General features: G+C 41.4%; 2 protein-coding genes across 4 annotated transcripts; both read left to right on the top strand.

Moving 5' to 3' along the window:
• Nucleotides 1–123: 123 nt before the first annotated feature.
• Nucleotides 124–13,275, top strand: rbm25a (RNA binding motif protein 25a). 3 transcript variants are annotated; one of them, XM_048973899.1, is made up of 18 exons: nt 124–276; nt 1,118–1,239; nt 1,689–1,738; nt 1,913–2,083; nt 2,846–2,918; nt 3,382–3,542; nt 3,668–3,856; nt 5,319–5,402; nt 9,273–9,547; nt 9,637–9,748; nt 9,835–9,924; nt 10,004–10,077; nt 10,402–10,552; nt 10,636–11,032; nt 11,127–11,431; nt 11,780–11,878; nt 12,048–12,095; nt 12,214–13,275. In XM_048973899.1, exons 2-18 carry the CDS (start codon nt 1,134–1,136, stop codon nt 12,304–12,306), a joined length of 2,478 nt encoding a protein of 825 aa, XP_048829856.1. In that variant the 5' UTR covers nt 124–276; nt 1,118–1,133; the 3' UTR covers nt 12,307–13,275. The 3 variants fall into 3 exon arrangements, with proteins under 3 accessions (XP_048829856.1, XP_048829858.1, XP_048829857.1); XM_048973901.1 differs by having other exon boundaries at nt 125–276; nt 2,846–2,903; XM_048973900.1 differs by having other exon boundaries at nt 127–208.
• Nucleotides 13,276–14,824: 1,549 nt separating this feature from the next.
• Nucleotides 14,825–20,260, top strand: slc39a9 (solute carrier family 39 member 9). Its single transcript, XM_048974845.1, has 7 exons — nt 14,825–15,539; nt 16,301–16,409; nt 16,506–16,709; nt 17,425–17,493; nt 17,832–17,917; nt 18,361–18,495; nt 18,948–20,260. Exons 1-7 carry the CDS (start codon nt 15,444–15,446, stop codon nt 19,179–19,181), a joined length of 933 nt encoding a protein of 310 aa, XP_048830802.1. The 5' UTR covers nt 14,825–15,443; the 3' UTR covers nt 19,182–20,260.
• Nucleotides 20,261–21,715: the final 1,455 nt, after the last annotated feature.

Genomic DNA, 21,715 nt, shown 5'->3' with positions numbered 1-21,715 from the left:
TACTTTGAAACACGGTATTACTCTTTGTCACCCCCAAGTGGCAGGATAGTGGTAGTGTGCATGGACCTCCAAGCATGCTTTTGCATCCCATATTGCAATGCGGCACAAACGGCGGAAAGCTCCCTGACACGCATTTCTATAGTGTTGTATAGAAGGTTCTCCTAAGCTGTAGGTGTCGGAAAGACTGCGAGGGAAGCTAACGTCGTGGGTAATTGTCATCGTAATCCCCGATAAACGAAGGTCTCTTTGTGTTCTATTTTAGCCGCCTGGCTTGGGGTAAGTTAAAGTTTGAGTAAAATGAAAATCGTGTAGTACTAAGTCCGTAGGATATTTAGAATAAAGATGGTTACGTTTAATCGGTATTCAAAAGTACTATCCGTCGAGGACGACAAAACCAAAGCCGCCATTTTTGCTGCGGGTCAAGTTATTGTGATGAGGAGTCGAAAGCAAAGATAATTCATTCCGTTTTATTTGTAGATAATAACCGAGTATTAGCGTCTCTAAAAACCATACTTGCAATTCGATTGGATTTTGAAATTGAAACAAGTCGGTAATTTATATATTATTTAAACTCGACTACATAGTCGCCGGGCTGTCTAGCTAGTTAGCTTTGCTATACAGCGGGTTCGAACAGTCATTTCGTTGTGTGGCTTTCTTTAGATTACGGTTTCCTTAAATCTTCATTGGACGTGTTTCAGCGATTAAAATGTCTTGGCGTGTGTGGTTTTCTTTATGCCGTCCAACTAATTCGTTAGAACTTGTTTTGCCATCGTGGTTTTTACCTACCCGGGAGTTTTTTTAGGCCTCGCCCGCAAGGTCTGCGTTTAGGTGGCCCAGAGCGAAGTAAATGTCCCCCAGTATGTTTGACGCTTTAGTCGAAATCTAGATTCTAACGTGTAATGTCTGCAAATTATTTTGTAGGAAAGTTTGATCGTACAGGTGTTCTAGATATTTGTTGACTGGAAAATTGAGAACGTTAATTTTGGCTTCATTCATGAATTTATATGAATTTTATATTGTATGCTAGCAATTTGTGAAGGAACTGTAGAAGAATTGCACTGTTCTTGTTGAGGAGGCTGACCAGTTTAGGTCCTCATCAACCATTTATCCGTTGCAGGTCGGTAACAGCGAAGATGTCCTACCCACCTCACCTCAATCGACAACAGATTGGGATACCCCAACTGCCCCCTGGAATCCCTCCTCCGCAGTTTACAGGGTTTCCTCCTGCAGTGCCACCAGGTAGGTGCAAAAATACAATTAAACATGTTAGACACTCCTAGAATATTGTTAGGTCTAATCTGTTTCATGCATGTTTACATATGTCAAATTGGCTCCCAGCGGAACTGTTCTGGGCATGTTTTACTGGGTGGAAGCCCGGAGATGACCCAGGAAATGCTGGGGCGATAATATCAGCTGGCATGGGAATGTCTGGGGGGGTCACCGTGGAAAAAGATGTCTGACCTGCGTGGCATTGTGCCACATGAACCCTTTCCAGAAAAAGCTGTGTGGAGATGAGATGTACATAAACCTTATCCATGCTTCAAAATTATGGTTTTTAGAAAGTTCCTCTTTGAATTTATTTTGACACAAAATGAGCTGATGCGTTTTGTGTGAAGTTTAGTCATGCATATACAAAAGTAGTATGTTTGGTCATTAAACTGCAGTTCATTTAGTCTTTTCTCTTTCAGGAACACCTATGATTCCTGTCCACATGGGCCTTATGACTCCAGCCCCCACAGTAAATAACTGCAGTTTCTTTTTCAACTGTGTTGCATTTGTTTGTGGTTTAAATCTTGGAATCAATGTGAATTTGTAATGATGAGCCTGCAGTAGACTTTGAGTTCAAATGTATATTTTGTGGGGAACATTTTGGGATGTTTGTCATTTGATTGAGAACCGCTTTTTACAACAGGTGCTAGTACCCACCACGATGTCAATGGTAGGGAAGCCCATGGGCCCCCGTAAGGAGACCACTGGAACACGGGTCAAGGAGACTGAGGAGAGTGGGGGTCCCACTACCACAGTGTTTGTGGGGAACATCTCAGAAAAGGCTTCAGACATGCTAATTAGACAACTGCTGGCGGTGAGTACAGTCTGCTTGTACCTTTTTTTTGTTTGTTTTTCTGATCATAAAGGGATTTTCATGTTAGATTAATATACCAATGATTCAAAAGTTGAGTAATGTTAATTCTTGTTAGTGATGCATGTTTTTGTAACTTTTAGGCTTGACACTATAATGCCAGTATGATATATGATAATAAAAATTTGGTATAAGACGGTAACTTAAATGCCCTTTAAAGTTTGTTTGCTCTTTGACCTGTTCCCCCTAGCATGCATTATTCAATGTAAAAGTCCCCGGAGGATTCACTTTTGGTGATATCTTGGCACATTTCAGCTATCTGTCACGAGTGTGTTTCTCCTTTCATTAGTTGCCATGATATATATTTTTATTCTCTGGTGGTATAGAACAGCTCCAGTCTAGTGGTTTAAATGTTTTCATTTTGGCACCAGATTCATAGGCATTTAACCACTCCTCTTAAAGGAAGGAGCTGGTTGTCTAAACACATTGTAGATGATAGATTAACTTCTTGCTCTGAGCTGTGTGTGCGGTAATGGAATCCTTCTCTTCACTCAAGTCTTCCATTTTTTGTCCATATTCTCATTTATCTGTGATGCAGTCAGTGTCTGCCGAGTGCAGAAAATGTAAAATATTCTGTAAGGTTCACTTTACAAGATAATACCTAGAATAGATGGCTTGTATTTGCCTGTTGTAAATATGTGTGTCTCTGTCTGGCCTCGTCATCCCAACAAATGCATCCTCCACAAACCTATTTCTTCTTTGTAGAAATGCGGCTTGGTCTTGAGCTGGAAGAGGGTCCAGGGAGCCTCTGGAAAACTTCAAGGTAAAAATAAAACAGGTACAACACTTCTGAAATATTTTCCCCACCTTCCTCTGTATATCATCATATTCAGACCTTTTCATTTGGATCCTTTAACTGGTTTTGGGTATGCTAATCTGCTGAAGTGGCTGCTGAGTGGAGACTTGCATGCTGGGTCAGTACTTGTCAAAGATAAGTAGCAGAACAGGTTCCCCATACTGTGTGTCTTGAGTGGGAGTAAAGCCATGCTATAAAAATGACCTTTTGCTTATTTCAATTTAGATTTCTAGATTTTTTTTTATTAAGCAATAGTTACTGCTTCTGCCCAGTTCAGTTGCCTTAAGTTGCCAAGCAGCGCTTTTCTTGTCGCCTTTCTTGTCTAAGCTGTGCAACAGTTTAAAATCTTCTGAATCCCCCTTCTGCCGACTGTATCAGCATCCTGGAAATGAATAAGCTTTAAGTCCATGGCTGCCTGGTGTAATATGGTTGCTTTTCCTTTAAGCGTTTGGATTCTGTGAATATAAAGAGCCCGAGTCCACGCTACGTGCACTGCGACTTCTACACGAGCTCCAAATAGGTGACAAGAAATTGCTTGTAAAGGTGGATGCAAAGACCAAGGCCCAACTGGATGAGTGGAAGGCAAAAAAGAAAAACTCCAATGGGGTAAGTGTTGTAGTTTTTACCATGGCTGCCTTCAGTCTTCAGAACTGAGTCATTCCTTACCTACTTTTTTTTTTTGTAACGAAACATCGTTTGCTGCTTTACATCTTCATTTTTCCCTCCAATAGACAGGGAAGGCAGAGGATGGGGAGAAGGAAGATGAAGAGGAAGTGCTGGATGAGGAGATGAAACGACGGGACCAGATAGTGAAAGGTGCGATCGAGGGCCTGATACGAGAGTACTCCAGTGAGCTCAACGCCCCTTCTCAAGACGCTGACACCCACCACCGCAAGAAACGAAAGGAAAAGAAGGAGGAAGTAAGTCCCCTTCACAAATGCTTCCTGTTTTCCCTAATGACCTCTATGGGTTGGGTCACCACATGACCAAGTTACTCTCAATGAAGTTCTGCATGGTTCTAGTTGCCCTGAGTGTGATCTCACACGTTCCAACAGAAATCGTCCTGCTTGTGCAAAAGCAGCACTCTTTTCCTTCCTTTAAAATTCATTTCAGCTTTTTATGTTTACTAATCATTAAAAATCTCTTAAAAATGCATGCATCACATTTCTGAATCCGTTTTGAATTAAGAGTCCAGTTCCTAGGACTTAAGCATCACCAAAAGTCTCAAAATTTAACATATTACTAATTTGACACGCTTCGCAGAATTTAAGTACAAAACATGCTACTTAAAATGGGCAGCAAAGGTTTATAGGTCCCTGTTGAAATTTGTGGTTTTTCAATGTATTTGCTGGAATTATTTGGGGGATATATGGCAGGTTACTTGTAGCCAGCGGCAGTGTGTGGAAGTAACTTGGCCACTCCTTGTATATTACAGCAATTTTTTGCATAATGTTCATAAGTTTGTGCTTTGGGCTAGGGCGGCAAGAGGCGAGATGCTTCTGATGGAGAACACCCAGGTCGTGCTGGGCGTTCCTCATGATTGCGTCGTTTTTTTGGAATTTCTACACATTGTGTTACAACACAATGTAAAAATCCAATTTTACCAGTAAAGCATGTAAAAAAAGAAAATTGCTGGGTAAAGTGCCCAAAAACCCACCCCTATTGTCAGTCACAGAGGCAGCATCTGGCTGTGGGGCTGCCTTTATTTTAGTAGGAATTGTTGGGTAGCATAGATGGGGGAAATGAACAGCTTGGAAAAAACAAAAGATTTTTGCATGGAACTTGCTGCCCTCTGCTGGAATAGTAAGGAGTTTTACCATAATAAGAACACAGCCAGCTCAACCAAGTAATCACTTAAAAAAAAAAATCATTACCCAGGATTGGCCCAGTTGGTTTGCAGATGTTTAATCTTGTATAACATCTGTGAACCAACCTAGAATGCACTGTGCAGGAGGTTCCCTTGCAGCGTGACTGAGCTTGAACTGTTGAGTAGGGTGGGATAAAACTACAGTTTAGAACAGATTTACTGCTATAATAGATGCAGATGGAGTTTCCACAAAGCGTTCGATGAAAGGTGTTCACACATTTCACCCTTTGAATGAAAACAAGCTGAAATTTCAGGAAGCCTGACTGCATTTTCTTCATAGGTGTAACCAGTCACGTCTAAACCTTTCATTAGACTGTGCAGAGGTCTTTTACATACTGTTCTTTTTCTTCCCAAATAAGTTTTGCTTATGAGAATTAACCAAGGCTTAATATAATTTTGGTTAAACATATGTTTGAGAACTTAAAAATTACAATTGTGAATTTTTGCGTCCACTGAACGTGATTTAAAAAGTTAGTCGAATTGAATATTTTTAATATGACTGGTTTCTGTTGCAGGAGGATATTAATGCCATTGAGATGGAGGAAGACAAGAGAGACTTGATTTCCCGAGAGATCAGTAAATTCCGAGATACTCACAAGGTAAAATGCACGCTTGTTTGTGTCTTGTAGTTTGAACTTTTGGAATCTGTTCATGTGTAGTTTACGCAGGTTACTGTAATCCCACCATCAGATTTGCGTGACAGTTGTCATTTGGATGACAGTTTGCACATCTGCTGAAACTTAAATTTTTATTCGGGGTTGCCGAAAACAATCTCACATTAAATTTCATTTTTGAGGAAGTTCCAGAAATGTGAGCATTCTTGCCATTGTAATGGATTTGGTAAACACTGCTCAGGAAAAATCACATTGTCAGAGGAAGATGATCACCTTTACAATCTCAAGGAGTTTTCCCTTACGATTTAATTTCCCAAAAGATAAAAACTCAGCTGTAGAAATGCGTTTCATGTTAAGCTATGGGAGACACAGACAGGTGTGAATAATAAGTTAGGGCTCATTCACCACACAAAATGCATGGACCTAATGTAAAATTCCCTTCAAGCTAATCTATTCATTAAACCCCACCATTATGATAGAGATCATATGGTGACTAAAGCAAGATGAATCTCAGAGCTTTGGAAAAAGTTACATGGATAGGATGTAAGTATGAGCTTTCATTTCCTCTTTACACATCTTGGGCGCCCCCTTCTGGAGGACTTGCAATGGGGGCAACAGGCTCTGAGACGCACTCACAACTTTTCGTAATTGCGGTACTGGAATTAACCAGGGCGTTAGTGTGGCATTTGTTTGCAAGAGTGTCCCGCCCACCTTAAGTACTCGGATCATGCCAGCGGGACTCGGGGAGCCCAGTGAACCTGTGTGAGTCCTGCTATGTAAATGGCCAGTGTGAAAAACAATTAACCACTGCAGTGATTTTGGCTGCAGCCTATACTGTAGCAGGGGGCGCCCTTCCACAGCACGCTGCGCTCTGAAGACTTGCCAGGTAAGACATCTGTTCCTGTCCACTTGTGCTCCTCATGTCTCTCCTTACTTTCACCACCTTTAATTCTCATTCCATGCTTGATGTACCACCTTTTATGTTTTGCTCCTTATGTCCGTTTTAGGGTCAGATTTAAGTTTCCCCACCTGATCTTTATACTGTCCTTAAATATTAATTCAGTGAAAGTTTTAATTCAGTAAAAAGCCAGAAGTAGGATGTGCACATATGTGTCAAGCTTGGCTTACAAAGCTTGCTTTGGAGAATTGAGAGGCTAGTTATTCAGCTTGGGCAGTCTGTAACTAATTGGACAGAAAAGGATTATTTAACCAAATAGTCGAAGCATTGTTTGACATTGTGCATCTAAACTAATTTAGTGCAACTTTTGGAACCCGGTTTATTGCTCCTAACTTCCCCACACGCTATTTATTTTACGTTAGATAATTTGAATGCTGTGTAGATCGACCACTAGAACATTTGAATTGTTAGCACATTCATTTGCAGCTGTTGCCTTGGCGATAAAGTTCTCGGCCACTGAGTTCTGTCATATCCACACTAGGTCTGAGTAATATTGAAAATAATATGCAATATTTTAATTAAGAAATCAGGATAAACAATTTTGAGTCGTCCAGCCCCCCCACACACATGCACCAAGTGAACACTTCCTTTTAACCGAAAGAGAACCGTGAAAGCAGGGGAAAATACTTTGAAGATAATCTGCTTAACAGCCAGCGTTAAGACTTGCCTCCCGGGGGGTTGGAGGTGGTGCTAATTCACGGTGATGATCGAATGGTGGGTCGGGTATAATTACGATTTAAAAATGTGGCAGACCATGTAATGCAGTAATTCAGTTATGGTAAGATCTAGCTGCATACCTCCATTATACGTTGTTCACATGCACTGTTACCCTTCCTGTATCACTTTTTTTTTTTTAAATTGTGAAGCATAGATTACAAGGTAGAGCTAAAAGCCAGATCAGACATCTTGCTTTGTGTGTAGAGCAAGCCTACCTTGCCGACAAATGCAGTACTCACTGGGTAGTCGCTGTTGGATTACTGATGTCACCCAGCTCTAATCCGCACTTGCTAATATTCATTTATTCTTACTGTAGCTGAGGTAAGTTGTTTAGAGGATTCAGAGACTGCTAGTTATTTGCTCTCAACTGACCCTCTTAAATATAGGGTGTTTCCTCCTCCCTGATTTTCCTTTTTCTCCTTGTCCTTCCATGTCTTCCCTCTTTCCCAGATGAATTATCATCTTTCTCTTGGTCTCTCTCCTCTCCTGTCCTATCCTATGTTACTCACTATGCCTATCGCAGCATGGCACCCATAGTGAACTCCAGGTATGCTTGAGAATTAACCGTTCTTTCCTGTTTTGGTTTCTGTGAAGTTTCATGTAACGGTTAAGTGATTGCTGTGATTAACAAACAGTCTGATCATGAAGCGTAACCGAAGGCCAGTTGAAGGCCTTTAGTAATTTATATTGGACTTGGTGCACGGTGGGTGCCGTGCTGCGTGGTAGGAGAGTTGTCATTGCTTGTTGGTTAGAACAAGCCTTGGGAAAGCATCAGAAGACTGCAGATGGGTAAGACGGCTTCTGATTTAATTTCTTTTGCCAAAATTTAAATCCTACAATGCCTCATGATGTATCCATGCTATGTGTTTATTTAGGAGTTCTTTGGGAATGTTTTGTGTGTGTGGATAACTTTTGCGTAAGAATGAATTATTGGTCCTAGGGATCGCATACGTTTTTTTTGTTTTTTTTCTTCCCCGTTTTTTTTCCCCTCGTATTTTATGTCTATGAACCATTTTACCTGCTTTTCCTCCCAGGCCTAGCTAATAGGCTTGTAGGGGCAGTGAAGCGCTGAATCCATAGTTCAACACCTGTAAGTCACAAAACTAGTTTCCACGAGGATCGATCTTTCTGTTGTGAGAGAGTCTTCATCTTATCTACGTTGAAATACAATTCAAATTTTAAGCCATGCTGATATAAAGGAAAGCCCCCAGAATTACATTCAATGCTTGTCATTTGGAATGCCGAAGAGTTTCCTTTATGTAATGAAGTGGTTTCCAGCATTTCTGTTTGTCTGGCTGCTTTGATGGTCTCAGGGAGTGTGTTTCATGCAGGGATTTTTTTTTTTTGAGCATAACCTCACTGTTGCTATCCACCTATATGAAGTGGCATTTCTTCATTTCCTATGGATTTTTTTAACTTTTTTTTTTCTCTGAATGGTTGCGTGCAGGTTGTATGTGGTAGGTTCCAGCTTGTGTTACTTTGGACTACTCATAGGTAGGCATTTAACGCACCGGCATTTCCTGCCCCAGGTGAAGAAGCTAAGGTCTGTAGGCATCGGACAGCCCCAAAGGTGCCTCAGCACTTCATTATGAAAGGTCCTAAACTATAGTCTGAAAAACGAACTTAGGTGGTTTTAGTTTGTTCCCAGACCCAAGTCATAAACTATGATGGTAGCTGTTACTATTTGTCTGAGTACGGTTGTTATAGGTTTTTTTTTAACAGCTTGTTTCCTTGTTTAAGAGTAATTTAAATACTTTCGCTACTGTAATAGAAAAATTTGGCATTGCATTGGCTAAATATGCCTAGAAGCAAGCTTGTCTTTCCATCTCATCCTGTTCCCCTTCGAAATATTTAGGTTGGGTACTTATTCTGTAGTATTTTGGCTTTGATAGGGGTGGGTTTGCTGGTCTGGCAGACTATTGGCATTCTTTTAAAAAACATCTGACTTGGGTCTTGTCATGCTGTGGAACTCCTTCCCTTCCTCCACATGGCAGCAGAGATGAGTTCTGTGCACCATCTTTGGGCCAGGGACTGTAAACCACTTGATCTTTGCACTACTGCACGTCTTAGAATTGTGAAATTGTTCTCTTTGTGCTGCTTTGTCATTCTGAAGTGTCATCTGGCCTCTTTGTGGTAATATTCCTTCTTTCCCCCTTTTTGTTCTTCCTATGGGTCTGCAGAAACTGGAGGAGGAGAAGGGAAAAAAGGAGAAAGAGCGACAGGAGATTGAGAGGGAGAGGAGGGAGAGAGACAAAGAGAGAGAGCGTGAGAGGGAGCGACGAGACCGCGAGAGGGAAAAGGAGCGGGAGAGGGAGAAAGAAAGGGAGAAGGAGCGGGAGAGAGAACGGGAGAGAGACCGTGACCGTGAGAGGACGAAGGACAAAGAGAGGGAGCGTGAAAAAGAGCGGGAGAAGGACAGGAGTCGTGACCGCAGTAAAGACCGCAGCAGATCCAGGTGAGTGCAGGACACGGTGATGGTGAGTGTTAGAGCCTCGCTTTCCCGTACATGGCTGTAAGTCCACCTACTCCCACCCACCGCTGCAGAGAGAAGAACAGAGAGGAGAAGAAACGTGACCGTGAAGAAGACGAGGAGGAAGCCTATGAGCGGCGAAAACTCGAGAGGAAGCTGAGAGAAAAGGAGGCCGCCTACCAAGAAGTGAGTGTGCACTGTAAGATCCCACTGGAGAGATCCCAGTGTCCCAAACGGTGACTAATGCCGCCACTTCTGTTGGTTCTCTGAAGCGCCTGAAAAACTGGGAGATCAGAGAGAGGAAGAAAGCTCGGGACTATGCAAAGGAGCTAGAAAGAGAGGAGGAACGTCGTAGAGAAATGGTAACCGTAAATAGGCTGTAGCCGTGGTTTTTGTTCTTTTTGGATCAAAGATTTGCGATAACCCTTCGTTGGTCCTCAGGCAAAAGAAGCCAAGCGGTTGAAAGAGTTCTTGGAGGACTATGACGATGACAGAGATGACCCTAAATATTATCGGTAAGTTTGTATGGTGCAAATCGGGTAAAATTTCAATTGAATTTATACCTGTTGTGCATTTATAGATAAGGACCTAATCACTGTATTTAAAATTGCTAGATTAATCTTTTAAAATACTTGGATTTTATTCTTCCTTCCAAGTCTTGCTTGCAGCAAGTCTTAAAGTAAGATCAAGAAGCTGATGAAATGGCAAATGCTAATACCATGCCATTATATATGATGAGTTTAAGTCATCGAGTATGTAGTTCATTCTGAAAAAAATTATGCGCACATTGGGGCAGTATAAAAAGGGTGTGAAATTATGGTGTTACTTCTGTGCCTTAGGGGCAGCGCCCTGCAAAAGCGTCTGCGGGACAGAGAGAAAGAGATGGAGGTGGATGACCGGGATAGGAAACGGGAGAAGGAGGAGCTTGAAGAAATCCGACAGAGACTGTTGGCAGAGGGACACCCAGACCCCGATGCAGAGCTCCAGAGGGTAAGTACATATCCAGGAAGCCCACAAATCCTGTCATTCTCAGTGAGCTTCTGCTTGATTTACCCCCCATATCTTCTCTCCAGATGGAACAGGAGGCCGAGCGCCGCCGACAGCCCCCGGTGAAGCAGGAGCCGGAGTCTGAGGAGGAGGCCGAGGAGGACAAGGTGCAGAAGGAAGAACGGGAGAAGAGGGGAGGTGGTGTAGCAGGACCAGACATTGTAGAGCCTGACCCTCAGTCAGAGGATGAAGTTGAGGAGGGCGAAGAAGAGGATGATGAAGTGCCCGATACCAAACCCTGCCTGAAGCCGACGCTACGGCCCATCACAGCAGCCCCGTCTGTGTCATCCGCCAGCGGGAATGCCTCACCCAACACTCCTGGCGACGACTCTCCCTGCGGCATAATCATTCCCCATGAGAATTCTCCCGAGGCTCCGCCCCCCGAGGAGCTCCGTCCCAAAATCGGTCTCAGTCTTAGACTCGGTAAGTCTTGGAGCAACTTTGATTCATGTGTCGCATGTTCATTTGTTCGACACTGAAAATGACTTGAGTCTGGATCCTTCCTGTTCTTAACTAGGTTCAACAAGCAGTCCAAGCCAGCCGAATGCAGTGAAACGCAAGAAGCTCGCAGTGGACAGTGTTTTTAACAAATTTGATGATGAGGAGGCTGATGAGCTGCCCCGAAAGAGGAAGCTTGTGCCATTGGACTATGGAGAGGATGAAAAGGGCGGCTTGGGCCTGGATGGAGCTGAAGTTGCAGGCACCAAGGGCAGTGTCAACACCGAGGAGAAGCGCAAACACATAAAGAGCCTCATTGAGAAGATCCCCACTGCCAAGCCTGAACTTTTCTCCTACCCACTGGACTGGGCCATAGTTGACTCGGTGAGATGCTCCGGGAACAGGGGCAGTGGAGTCAAGAGGGTGTTTGATGTGTACAAAAACAATTGCATACCTTTGGGATGACTTCCTGGGTCAGATTGCATTTTGAATGCTCTTACTGTATTTTAGTCTGTCAGGGTAGAACTTAGAAACTGACCCTTAGTGGTTGTCTAAGCCTTTTATTACATCGAAGGGAAAAAAATCAATCCACTAGCATAATGAAGGCAGAGATGGTACTTTTTCAGCTTTAATGCTTATTGTACTAGTTTCCTAATATAGGTAAAACACTACTTGTATAAGGAAAAATAAGGCAGAGAGTTCTTTAATTAAATAGTGTCAACTTTCCCACAGACTCTGATGGAGCGACGGATCAGACCTTGGATTAACAAGAAGATTATTGAGTACATTGGAGAAGAGGAGGCCACGTTAGTTGATTTTGTCTGTTCAAAGGTATGTGTCTGTTTGAACGTACTAAATATGACGGGTTTCATTTTAGATGACTTTTACTATAAATATTCTGTTCTGCGTTACATGATAGATTTATGAGTAATCCCGAACACTGAAAGGAGCTGGATACTCCTGTATGGGTCTGACATGAACTGCATTTAATTCTCTCCAGGTAATGGCACACAGCACACCACAAGGAATACTGGATGATGTTGCCATGGTGAGTATCTAGAAAGTTGTTTTTTTTTTTGTCCATTTAGTGGAAGTCGTCTTGACTCTTGGATGAATGATGTCTTGTGTATCATGTGAAAATCACTTATCACCTCCCTCTCTTGTAGGTGTTGGATGAAGAGGCAGAGGTCTTCATAGTAAAAATGTGGAGGTTGTTGATATATGAAACTGAAGCCAAGAAGATTGGACTTGTTAAATAATTTAAGCACTGAATGGACTCCTACGTTTTCTTTGATTCTTACAATCCATTCTATACCCCAACATATCCCATGGAAAGGACCCTGGGTTTTTCTTCCTTGAGGAAGGTGTAAAAACGGGCATTTCCTCACCACCCACTAGACTTGCACATCTGAGAACTGCAGCTCCTCCCTGGTGTGTGAGTGAGATGGCATGTTTGTATATGTTGATGCGTGCACTAATATCGAAGCACCCATATGGCTAACTGCATGGCCAGATGTTCATTTCCAGAATTGTATTACCCTTCTGTTTCAGAATAGATAAGAGGTTGGCACAGTGGGTGAAAGTAAGATTTCACAAGGTTCTCAGTGAAAAATCACTGCTGTGTCCTGGTTAATTTTAAATGTGTTTTTTTTTTTTTTTTTCCCCTCTACCTCCCTTATTGAGGGGGGGGCACTGCTCTGGGACTGTAAAAGTTACTCTGCTTTTGACCAGCTAACATCTGTGCATATCCACTAGTTTTATGTTTAACCAAACATCTAAATATCGAGTGACATGCCTACCTGATTTCATAGCTTGACACTTCCCAGAACATACAATTCCTATTCCGACCCCCCCCCCCCCCCCCGTTCCCGTTCATGTTCTGGAGGTTGCATTGACAGAGGTCACAGCACAATGACAGGATCACAGTGAAATGTCACTCGGGAGTTGTTCCTCCTGCAACTTTGTCCCTTTGATTGTCTTGTAGACTTTGGAGAAATTAAAATGATTTTTTTTAAACTAAAAGGAACTGGTTTTTTTTCCCCTCAGGCATGATGTCTAAAATGGATCAAGTGCCTATTCACGTTTGAGAAAGTATGAGTGTTTGATTTGAGCACTGTCTGAATTGGTTCAAGCAAAGGTGTGATGAAAAATTGTAAAAAACCTGTTAAAAAAAATTACAAAAAATTTAAGGAGCCAAAGCTGCCAAATAAAATCGATATCCACATCCAGTCAATCTATTCACTTATTCAATTCAGCTTTCACATGAATAGACAGGTCCTGTTTTATGTCTGCAATACCATCGCTGCGCCCCCCCCCCCCCCCCCCCCCCTACTGAATACTCATGTCTCAAATTATACTAAATTCTGCTTTATTTTTAAATGTGTAAGTGAGGGGCAGCAGATGCACGAAGCTGATAGTGCCATATTTAAACTTGCGTGTTACACCCGTCTGTCTTCCAACTGCTTACCCTGGACAGGGGCGTTGGCAGCCTGCAGTTTGTCGTGGCCTTCAAGGTAGGATACAACCTGCACGGGGTGGCAGGGCAGACACACAAGCGTGTAAACCCCTAGATGCATGATGGGCCTGTAAGCATAAAAAATAGTTCAATGGATTTTTAGATTTGTGTAAAACCTAGATCTGACTCATTTTGCAAATTATAGGCCATTGTGGTTCAAACCACTTAATACAGTCAAGTCTCCTTATTGTAACATTTGGTTAAGTATCAGTTTTACAACATCCAACCATCTTGTAATTGCTTATTTTGCAGTGGGTCCCTGGAGCCTCTTCCCAGCTTACTGGGGCACTTTGCTGGGAATAGTGTACAGTTGGCAATAGGTTAGAGATGTACTAAGAATCTACAGAAATTGTCTATTTACCAACTGATGACAAAAGCACTCATCCATCTTTACAAAGTCTTTGTGAAATGATGTGCAAGTCTTGGATATTACGTATTTCAATCAACTGAAAATTTGATCTGGTCTAGTTCTTGTGTATGTTTATTGATTTCAAAACTTTGCCACTGGAAAGGATGGAGTTTCTAAACAAACACGTTTTTCACCAAGAACCTATGAGAGTTTATCATATGTAGAGTCTCATGAGTCCACATATACCCTGGATGGGATACTAATCTTTTGCATCTGCAATCTGCTCCAGCTCACAACACAAGCAGAGGGCAATTTAGAGACACAAATCATCCTAACGCCATGTAGTGCAGGAGGAAAACCATGTAACGTACAAACTCCTAACATACATAGTGGAGGTGGGATTTGAACCCTTTATACCACAGTAGCTAAGATCGGTCAGCCTAACATAGTAAGATTTTTAATTAGAGTCTGCACCCACATTTACATACACATTACATGTTTATTACCGTGTAAATTGTAGGATTTGCAAACTACCCCAATGTTTTTAATATACCTAATTTTAGCTTTATAATGGAATATTATAGATTTGCCGTAAAATTATTTTTAAGTCCGAAAGCGTGAGTGTCACGCCAGATGCGTAAAAGTTAGCAACCATGTTATACGTATAGCAACACAGGACGAAATATGCCGATTCTACTGTAATTCAAGATAAGGATTGTTAAAGTTTTGAAGTTTGATTCTGTTCAGAAACGTCGATAAAATTTAGGTCAAATTTAATATATTCCAAAATTAAATCATATCTTCTGTTTTTTAGTTGTATAACTTGCTCTATTTGCAGGTTTTAAAGGGGCGATCTCTTTCTGCCTGTGACCATATTTTTAATTCTATTCCACCCCTGTCGATTTTCTTACTGGCGGAACACGTGGCAGATTCCAGCTACTCGGGTCAACCGGAAAAGTCCGCTTCGAACCGGAAGCAGTTCGCACCGTGGATGTTTAGCTGCTTGGCTAAGCGCTTGTGTTGAATAATAGCGACAAACCAAGCACGAATAAAGATTTTAGCGATCATGTTAAATATTATGCGGTAGTTATTCTTTTTTTTTACCATAGAATAACAACGTCTCAATACACAGAAACAAAGTACTGGTTAATCGCTCAATCACGAATACAACATTACCGTTGGTTAGTTTACCTTACAGGCTAGCTAGCTAAACCGTTTTGCTTTTTCACCGTAATTCATTGTAAAAGAGCGTCAGTTGAAACCTTGTCTTTACAATTGTGCGATAGCTGTTCCGTACCGTGTAGTGTTACAGTCTTGGCGACACCTATTTTGAATTTTGGCAAATGTGCGATACATGCAGCTGGCTAGGTGTTTTCTGGTGATCAGCATCGCTGTTCATATATTCATACTGCTAGGACCTTTATTGACATCTAAGTTTTAGCGACGTCGCAGTTGTTCGGGCCACAAGCAACCGTATACAGTCAAATAATCGACCTCGAGCGAGCTTTCCGTCGACTAGAAAACTTGGCAAAATGGACGAATTCCTGTCGATCAGCCTGCTCTCCTTAGCCATGCTGGTGGGATGTTACATCGCCGGGACCATCCCCTTAGCAGTGAACTTTTCTGAGGTGAGTAATTTCTTTAAATTGCTTTTAATGGAGGAGCTGAGCGAAATGCGAAACTGCTCAGCGCGAATTTTCTCGTTTTGCTGGTGGAAAGAAAACTGGTTCATTCCGCACAATCAAAGTCCAGGTCACTCGTCTTAACATATAGTAGAATTGAATCATATGAGTTGGGTATAAAACGCAAATTCGAATCCCCAAGCGTTTTAGAGCATATCGAACTTGCTGTCTTTATAGTTATATATCCAAGTGAATCTTTCTTTGTACTGTAGCAACTGGTATAGTTATGGCATATTCATGAATGACTAAAAGAGTTTATTTAATCATCAAGTCACTAATGAATCCAACATTTTTTTTGCGTATTTTCACTTTATCCAAGAATCATTTTCTTGTTCGTGTGGCATTCCTACAGGGGTTTGAATATTTTTCTCAATTTTATGCAGAACTTTTTTTTTAAAGAACACAGTGGAGAGATTCAGTGATTGGTGTCGGCCACCAGTATATTTGTGTGGTCAGTGTTGATCTCCCATTGTCATCCCATTTACTTATTGCCAATCCATTTGCACTCATACATTAGTCTCTCGTTTTTACTTTTATTTTAGTTTTACTTTTGCATATAATGAAAAAAGATTTTTAGGAGTAAGTCTAAATTTGTTAAATCCCTGAAATTAATCCAAAATAAAGGTTGTTGTCTTGTTTCATGGTGATAATAGTCATTATATCCTGCTTGGAAATGAAAACGTGTTCCCTATTCTACTTCCTGCTAGGAGCGGCTGAAGCTGGTTACAGTGTTGGGGGCAGGGTTGCTATGCGGCACTGCACTTGCAGTTATTATTCCAGAGGGGGTTCATGCACTGTATGAAGAGGTGCTGGAAGGTTTGTATGAGAGACAGTTGCAAGTTTCTTACATGTCTGTATTAGGTCGTCTGCATGAGCACGGCAGATGTTTACAGTGAGTCTTTCTGTACGAAGCTGGTCACCATGCACACGGGCAAGTCGAAGAGGCCGGGGTCTCGGAGCAGAAAGTCGCAGTGGATGGATCTGCAGGCACTGGCGGGAACCAGCTACACAGTCATGAGCAGCTCCATGCCTACATCGGGGTGTCGCTCGTCCTGGGCTTCGTCTTCATGCTCCTCGTCGACCAGCTTGGTAGTTCCCATATGCACAGCACTGATGGTTGGTTCTGATTTTATTCCCCAGCTGCCTTTTTGCTATTTTTCTTCCTCAGACAGTGTACTGCAGTGAGCAGTAGGAGTCAAACATATAGGCATTTAGCGACATTTTTATTTTCCTTACATTTAATTCTGTGCTGTACCCTGACGTGGAATTTTTGCTACTAGCCACCTGGAATGGTTTGGTAATACAATGTAGTCTGACGTGATTTTTTTTCTTTTACTACCTAGCAGGCTACAGTTCAGCCTTTTGTACTCGCCCTTGTCTAAATTACTCTCCTCAGGCCTGTGGGTGAGCTTAATATCCAGCCTCTGCTTTTCCACCCTGTTTGTTGGTATTCAATTGCCATTTCCCAGTATTCAGCAAATCCTCTTTGAATAGTGGTAAAACACTTAATATCGGAAATATCTAACCAAAACCTTTTGTATGCTAGAAGTAGTGTAAAGTGTCACTTGCTCTTTTAAATAAACACACAGTTATGGTTACCAGGTTTATCGAAATGCACAACTTACCACAACTCATTAATATAAATGTTGTTGTGCAATTTTTTTGCTTTGGTGGAATAGCAGTAAATAGTGACTGGGTCTGTTAACGTTTTGGCGAGTATTTTTAGTTCTTTAGGTTTCTGTAGCTATAGAAAGTGTTTGTTCATGGTGGGAAGTGCCATTTAACAGAATGTGAACAACATCATAAACTGTTGTTGTGTTTTTTATTTAAGATCCAGAATCTGGACGGGCTGGTAGCTCAAAAATTACTACTACCTTGGGATTGGTTGTTCATGCAGCAGGTAAACGAAAATTAGGCAGACGAAACCCCTCGTCCGTTGGGCTTGCATGTGTGTTTTTGTTTGTTGGGTTTTTAGGTATGGCCTCTTTGATTTTAGCTGCGCCTTTTGTTTGCGTCTTGATGTTTACATATTTGTAATGGTATAATGTTCGTTCTGTTACAAAGACGCTTTGACGTATCTTTGGTAGTTGCATAGTGAAAATTTAATGACACGTTTTTCTTCCATTATTATAAATTTTGGAACTTTTCCTTAAAAGAATTAGCTTGTTAGCTGTTTTATTTCCTTTGATGGCTTGTGGGTTTGAGCTGTAGCTGACGTGTTTTGTGCTGTTTGTCCAGCCGATGGAGTGGCTCTGGGGGCTGCAGCTTCCACATCCCAGACCAGCGTCCAACTAATTGTTTTCGTGGCGATTATGCTGCACAAGGTACAGAAAAACAAATTAGGTCTATGTGAATTGCTTATGTTTTTAAAACTGAATACTGAATTTTATACATATCCACAGTTAATCATCCTGTGCTTGTTTCATTTGTTCACTTATAAGTAAAATTTTTTGCTAAACCTGAGAATACAGTCATGCTCCGTTGCAGTTAGTGTGTCATTTAGCACACCGTAGATCAATAGTTTCATATTTTGCCTTGACACCTGCTGTGCATGCTGACTGTTGTTGAATTTTTTTGCCAAGCTGTTAATTTGCATAGGAAAAAAAAAATCATAAACATTGTGAGTTGAGAGATTTGTACAAGTCATACTGATTTTACAATGATGTATACTGGTGAATATGATAAACATGTACCTTCAAGAAAGAATGGATCATGGGTATGAAATACAGCAATATGTGTGTGACCACTTTCCATCCCCATTGGTCAGGCCCCAGCCGCATTTGGATTAGTGTCCTTCTTGATGCACGCCGGGCTGGAGAGGAATCGGATTCGCAAACACTTGCTGGTATTTGCTTTGGCTGCCCCTGTCCTCTCCATGCTAACGTTTCTCGGCCTCAGCCAGGTAAATATTACGTCCCTCACGGTCAGTAAACGTGATACTTTGATCATTTACCCATCTTGTTCCCGAGTATTAATTCTTGGTTTTAAAAATATTGCGGTTTATCTGATCTAATGTTCCTTCCTGTTTGCTTAAAATTAATTTTATGTGTCTAATCTTCAGAGAATTTTACATGAATAAACTGCACACATTATGTACCGAAATGGACAAAACGTGTTCACGGTATTAATGGTAACTACAGACAAACTAAATCATTACTTTAGCTACTTATTTTTTTAAAAATGTTTAAGTACTTATTTCTATTTTATTTTCACTCTCAGAAACTATATCTGTCGTTAGTTGTTGATTTTCGTATCTTGTTTTTTTTTTTTAATCGTTTTAGTTTTCATTCAATGTAATGACCCTATTCATAGGGTATGAATGTATTGATTGTTTGTACTTTTCTCTCCTTCCAGAGCAGTAAGGAGGCTCTGTCGGAGGTTAATGCCACAGGAGTCGCCATGCTCTTCTCTGCTGGGACCTTCCTGTATGTGGCTACAGTACACGTACTGCCCGAGGTGGGCGGGGGTGGCCACAGTCACAGCCCTGGCGGAGCAAGCGGGAGCAATGGACTAAGCAAGGTGGAGGTCGTGGCCCTCGTGCTGGGCTGCCTCATTCCTCTGGTGCTCTCTATCGGACACCAGCACTAGAGGACAGAGCGTGGCCGAAGAGGGAGTGCATGGAGATTTAAGACGTGGCGGAAATCAACTACAAAAATAGAAACTTTTACTTCCCAGCAAGGAGACATTATTTGTCAAGGGCGACGGGCACCTTGACTCAGAATGAATGGGAATCTGCTTTTCCCATACAAGAGGGCACTGTAATATGGTATAGTGGACAGGGTTTGTTAGGAGGGCATTGGGTAATTGGTACGTCTCTCGTTGAAGCTGTACCGAGTGAATGCATCCTGCTCATGAAGACAGAGCCTGACGGCCTCCTTTTTTATTGTGAATTTAAAATATTTTTAGGGTAAGTGCATTAAGCGGGAATTGGGTTGTAGTAATGTTAGCATACCGACCAAGTTCATGTCAGCAAGGGTAATCAGTGAACTTTCAGACGTCATTGTCCTTAGTGTTGCCTACTGAAACAAATTTAATGGTAAACATCAGAAAAGGGTGCTAACACACTAGTAAGAAGAATAAAAAAATAACTCTTTTCTTGCTGTTCTGGTCAGTTGTAATCTGTGGTTGAAGCTTCAGTTAACTGTTAGGGTACCCAAGTTGTGTATATATATTATTTGATGTTACCCTAACCAACTTGAATAGCAACATATTCCTCATATAGTTTGAAAAGTACTAAAGCCAATTTTGGTTCAAAAAAGCTGCTTTCTGTTTTGGGTCTTTTCCCAAATGCAGCTGCTTCAGCAGTATATCTGCTGCTTCTGCACATGAACATGTGAACTGAAGCTCGCATTCACAAAAGAGAATACGGAATACTCCAGATGAATTGTTCTCACAGTAAATGGCTATTTATTCACATGCTCAGCTGGTTTCATAAATGCTCTCCTGAGCTTTGTCTTAAACTTTTGCCAAGTGAATTGCAGAGAAACGTTTGTTTTTCTACTGTCTGTTGAATCTCCTCTCTTGCTTCTCCGCTTCCACATCTGTGTTGTCCAGTTGCAGCAGAACTGTCAAATCGCACTTCAACACTTTTTCCCCCCTTGTTTTCTCAAATGCCAGTTTTTGAATGGTTACTCCAGTGTAGACTGCATTAAAAAGTTTTTAAAATGGTTAGTTTATTTTAGTGAGTTTAATAACATTGTGAACAGATGTTTTTTTTTTTTTTTTTTTTAAATAATTATTTGTACTGAACAAGAGGGAATTAAGTTGAGTCTTCTTGAACATTTGTCTTTGCCTTCAAGAGACCAGAGCATAGGCTCTAAGACCAAGTTCTGGTCTGCAGATGGTCCATTCGTGTCTGTGGACCGCTGCAGTGTGGGGTCCCTTTTAATACATTTAATTATGTACCGATGTTCTAGGAGAGGAGGAGCCTTGTCCGTGTGATTAACAGACCTAAGTTGCCATGCTTTTCTAAAGCTGTTGAGATCCCAGCCTTTTTGAATACCAGCAATAATTATGAAACGAATTACTCCCTGACTTCATCAATGAGTCAGAAAGGAAACTTCTCCATTTTTTCCCAGCTGAGGTTGTGGTTGTCTGTCAAAACTGAAGTTCTTGAAGCAGACTTATTTAAAAATATATATATATAGTATAATTTCTAAAATCAAATTTATTTGGTTTAAGGTTTTTGTTCGGGAGTTCTTTGCCAATGGTTCGGAGCCTAGGTGGGTCAAACACTGGGTGAATAAGGTTGTTTAATTTAAACAAAAAGGGAAAGGGTCCATGTAATTAACACTTTTAATTAATGCAGGTTTTTCTTTGTTTTTAATTATGTTCAATTTGCTCCATCCTTCTGTAACCTGTAATAGATGTAACTTCCCATCCCAGTTCCAGTTTGCATTATAGACAGCAGTCTCCTAATTTCATTATGATTATCCTGCGCATTCCTGGTTGAGCCTGTTATCTGCGCATCTGCACTTCAAGAATCAAGGCTGCGTAGTCTTGCCTGTCACCCGGTGACCCCCCTCCCACTGGAGGGGGGTGTTGGGTAGTATTTATGGAGCGTAATCCTTGGAATCAATCACGGGAGGGCAAAGGGTAACGTGAGTTGTGTGGGGGTGTTTTGCAGTTTAAGTACAACTAATAACCCATTTTAAAATTGGAAGCTAGTGTTAATTACAGAGAACCCTCCTGCTCCCAACCCACTACTCCTGGTATCGCTGGGTCCCTCCTCCCTGTCTGTGGCCAAAGGGATTTCTGTATGGTTTAGGCGGAGGGTTTGGGTGTAGTGGAGGCTAGACTAGTGCTTACTGCTTTATATTTACATTCCATGGGGAGTCTGCCTTATCTCATTCTCTTGATTGTGAAAATTTACAAGACATAGCAAAACTCACGATCTAGCGTTTTTCTTCATTTCCTTTTAAATGGGTGCAATCTGAAGAAAGTGTTGTAAATTAAGAATTTCATATTAAAGATCTGCTTCTTTTAATTAAAAACTTTTGGAAGTAAAATTTTTTATTTGTTTCTCATTGAATCCTGCATTCCATCTTTTCCCTGTCACCTGCTTCTACTCTCATTTATCCTATGAGTTTAATGGAATTCCATTATGGATCCTGAAGGTCTTT

Source organism: Brienomyrus brachyistius, chromosome 14, assembly GCF_023856365.1.
Source record: "Brienomyrus brachyistius isolate T26 chromosome 14, BBRACH_0.4, whole genome shotgun sequence".
NCBI lineage: Eukaryota > Metazoa > Chordata > Actinopteri > Osteoglossiformes > Mormyridae > Brienomyrus > Brienomyrus brachyistius.
Note: the sequence above shows the minus strand (reverse complement) of the source record. Positions and strands in the feature narration are given on the sequence as shown.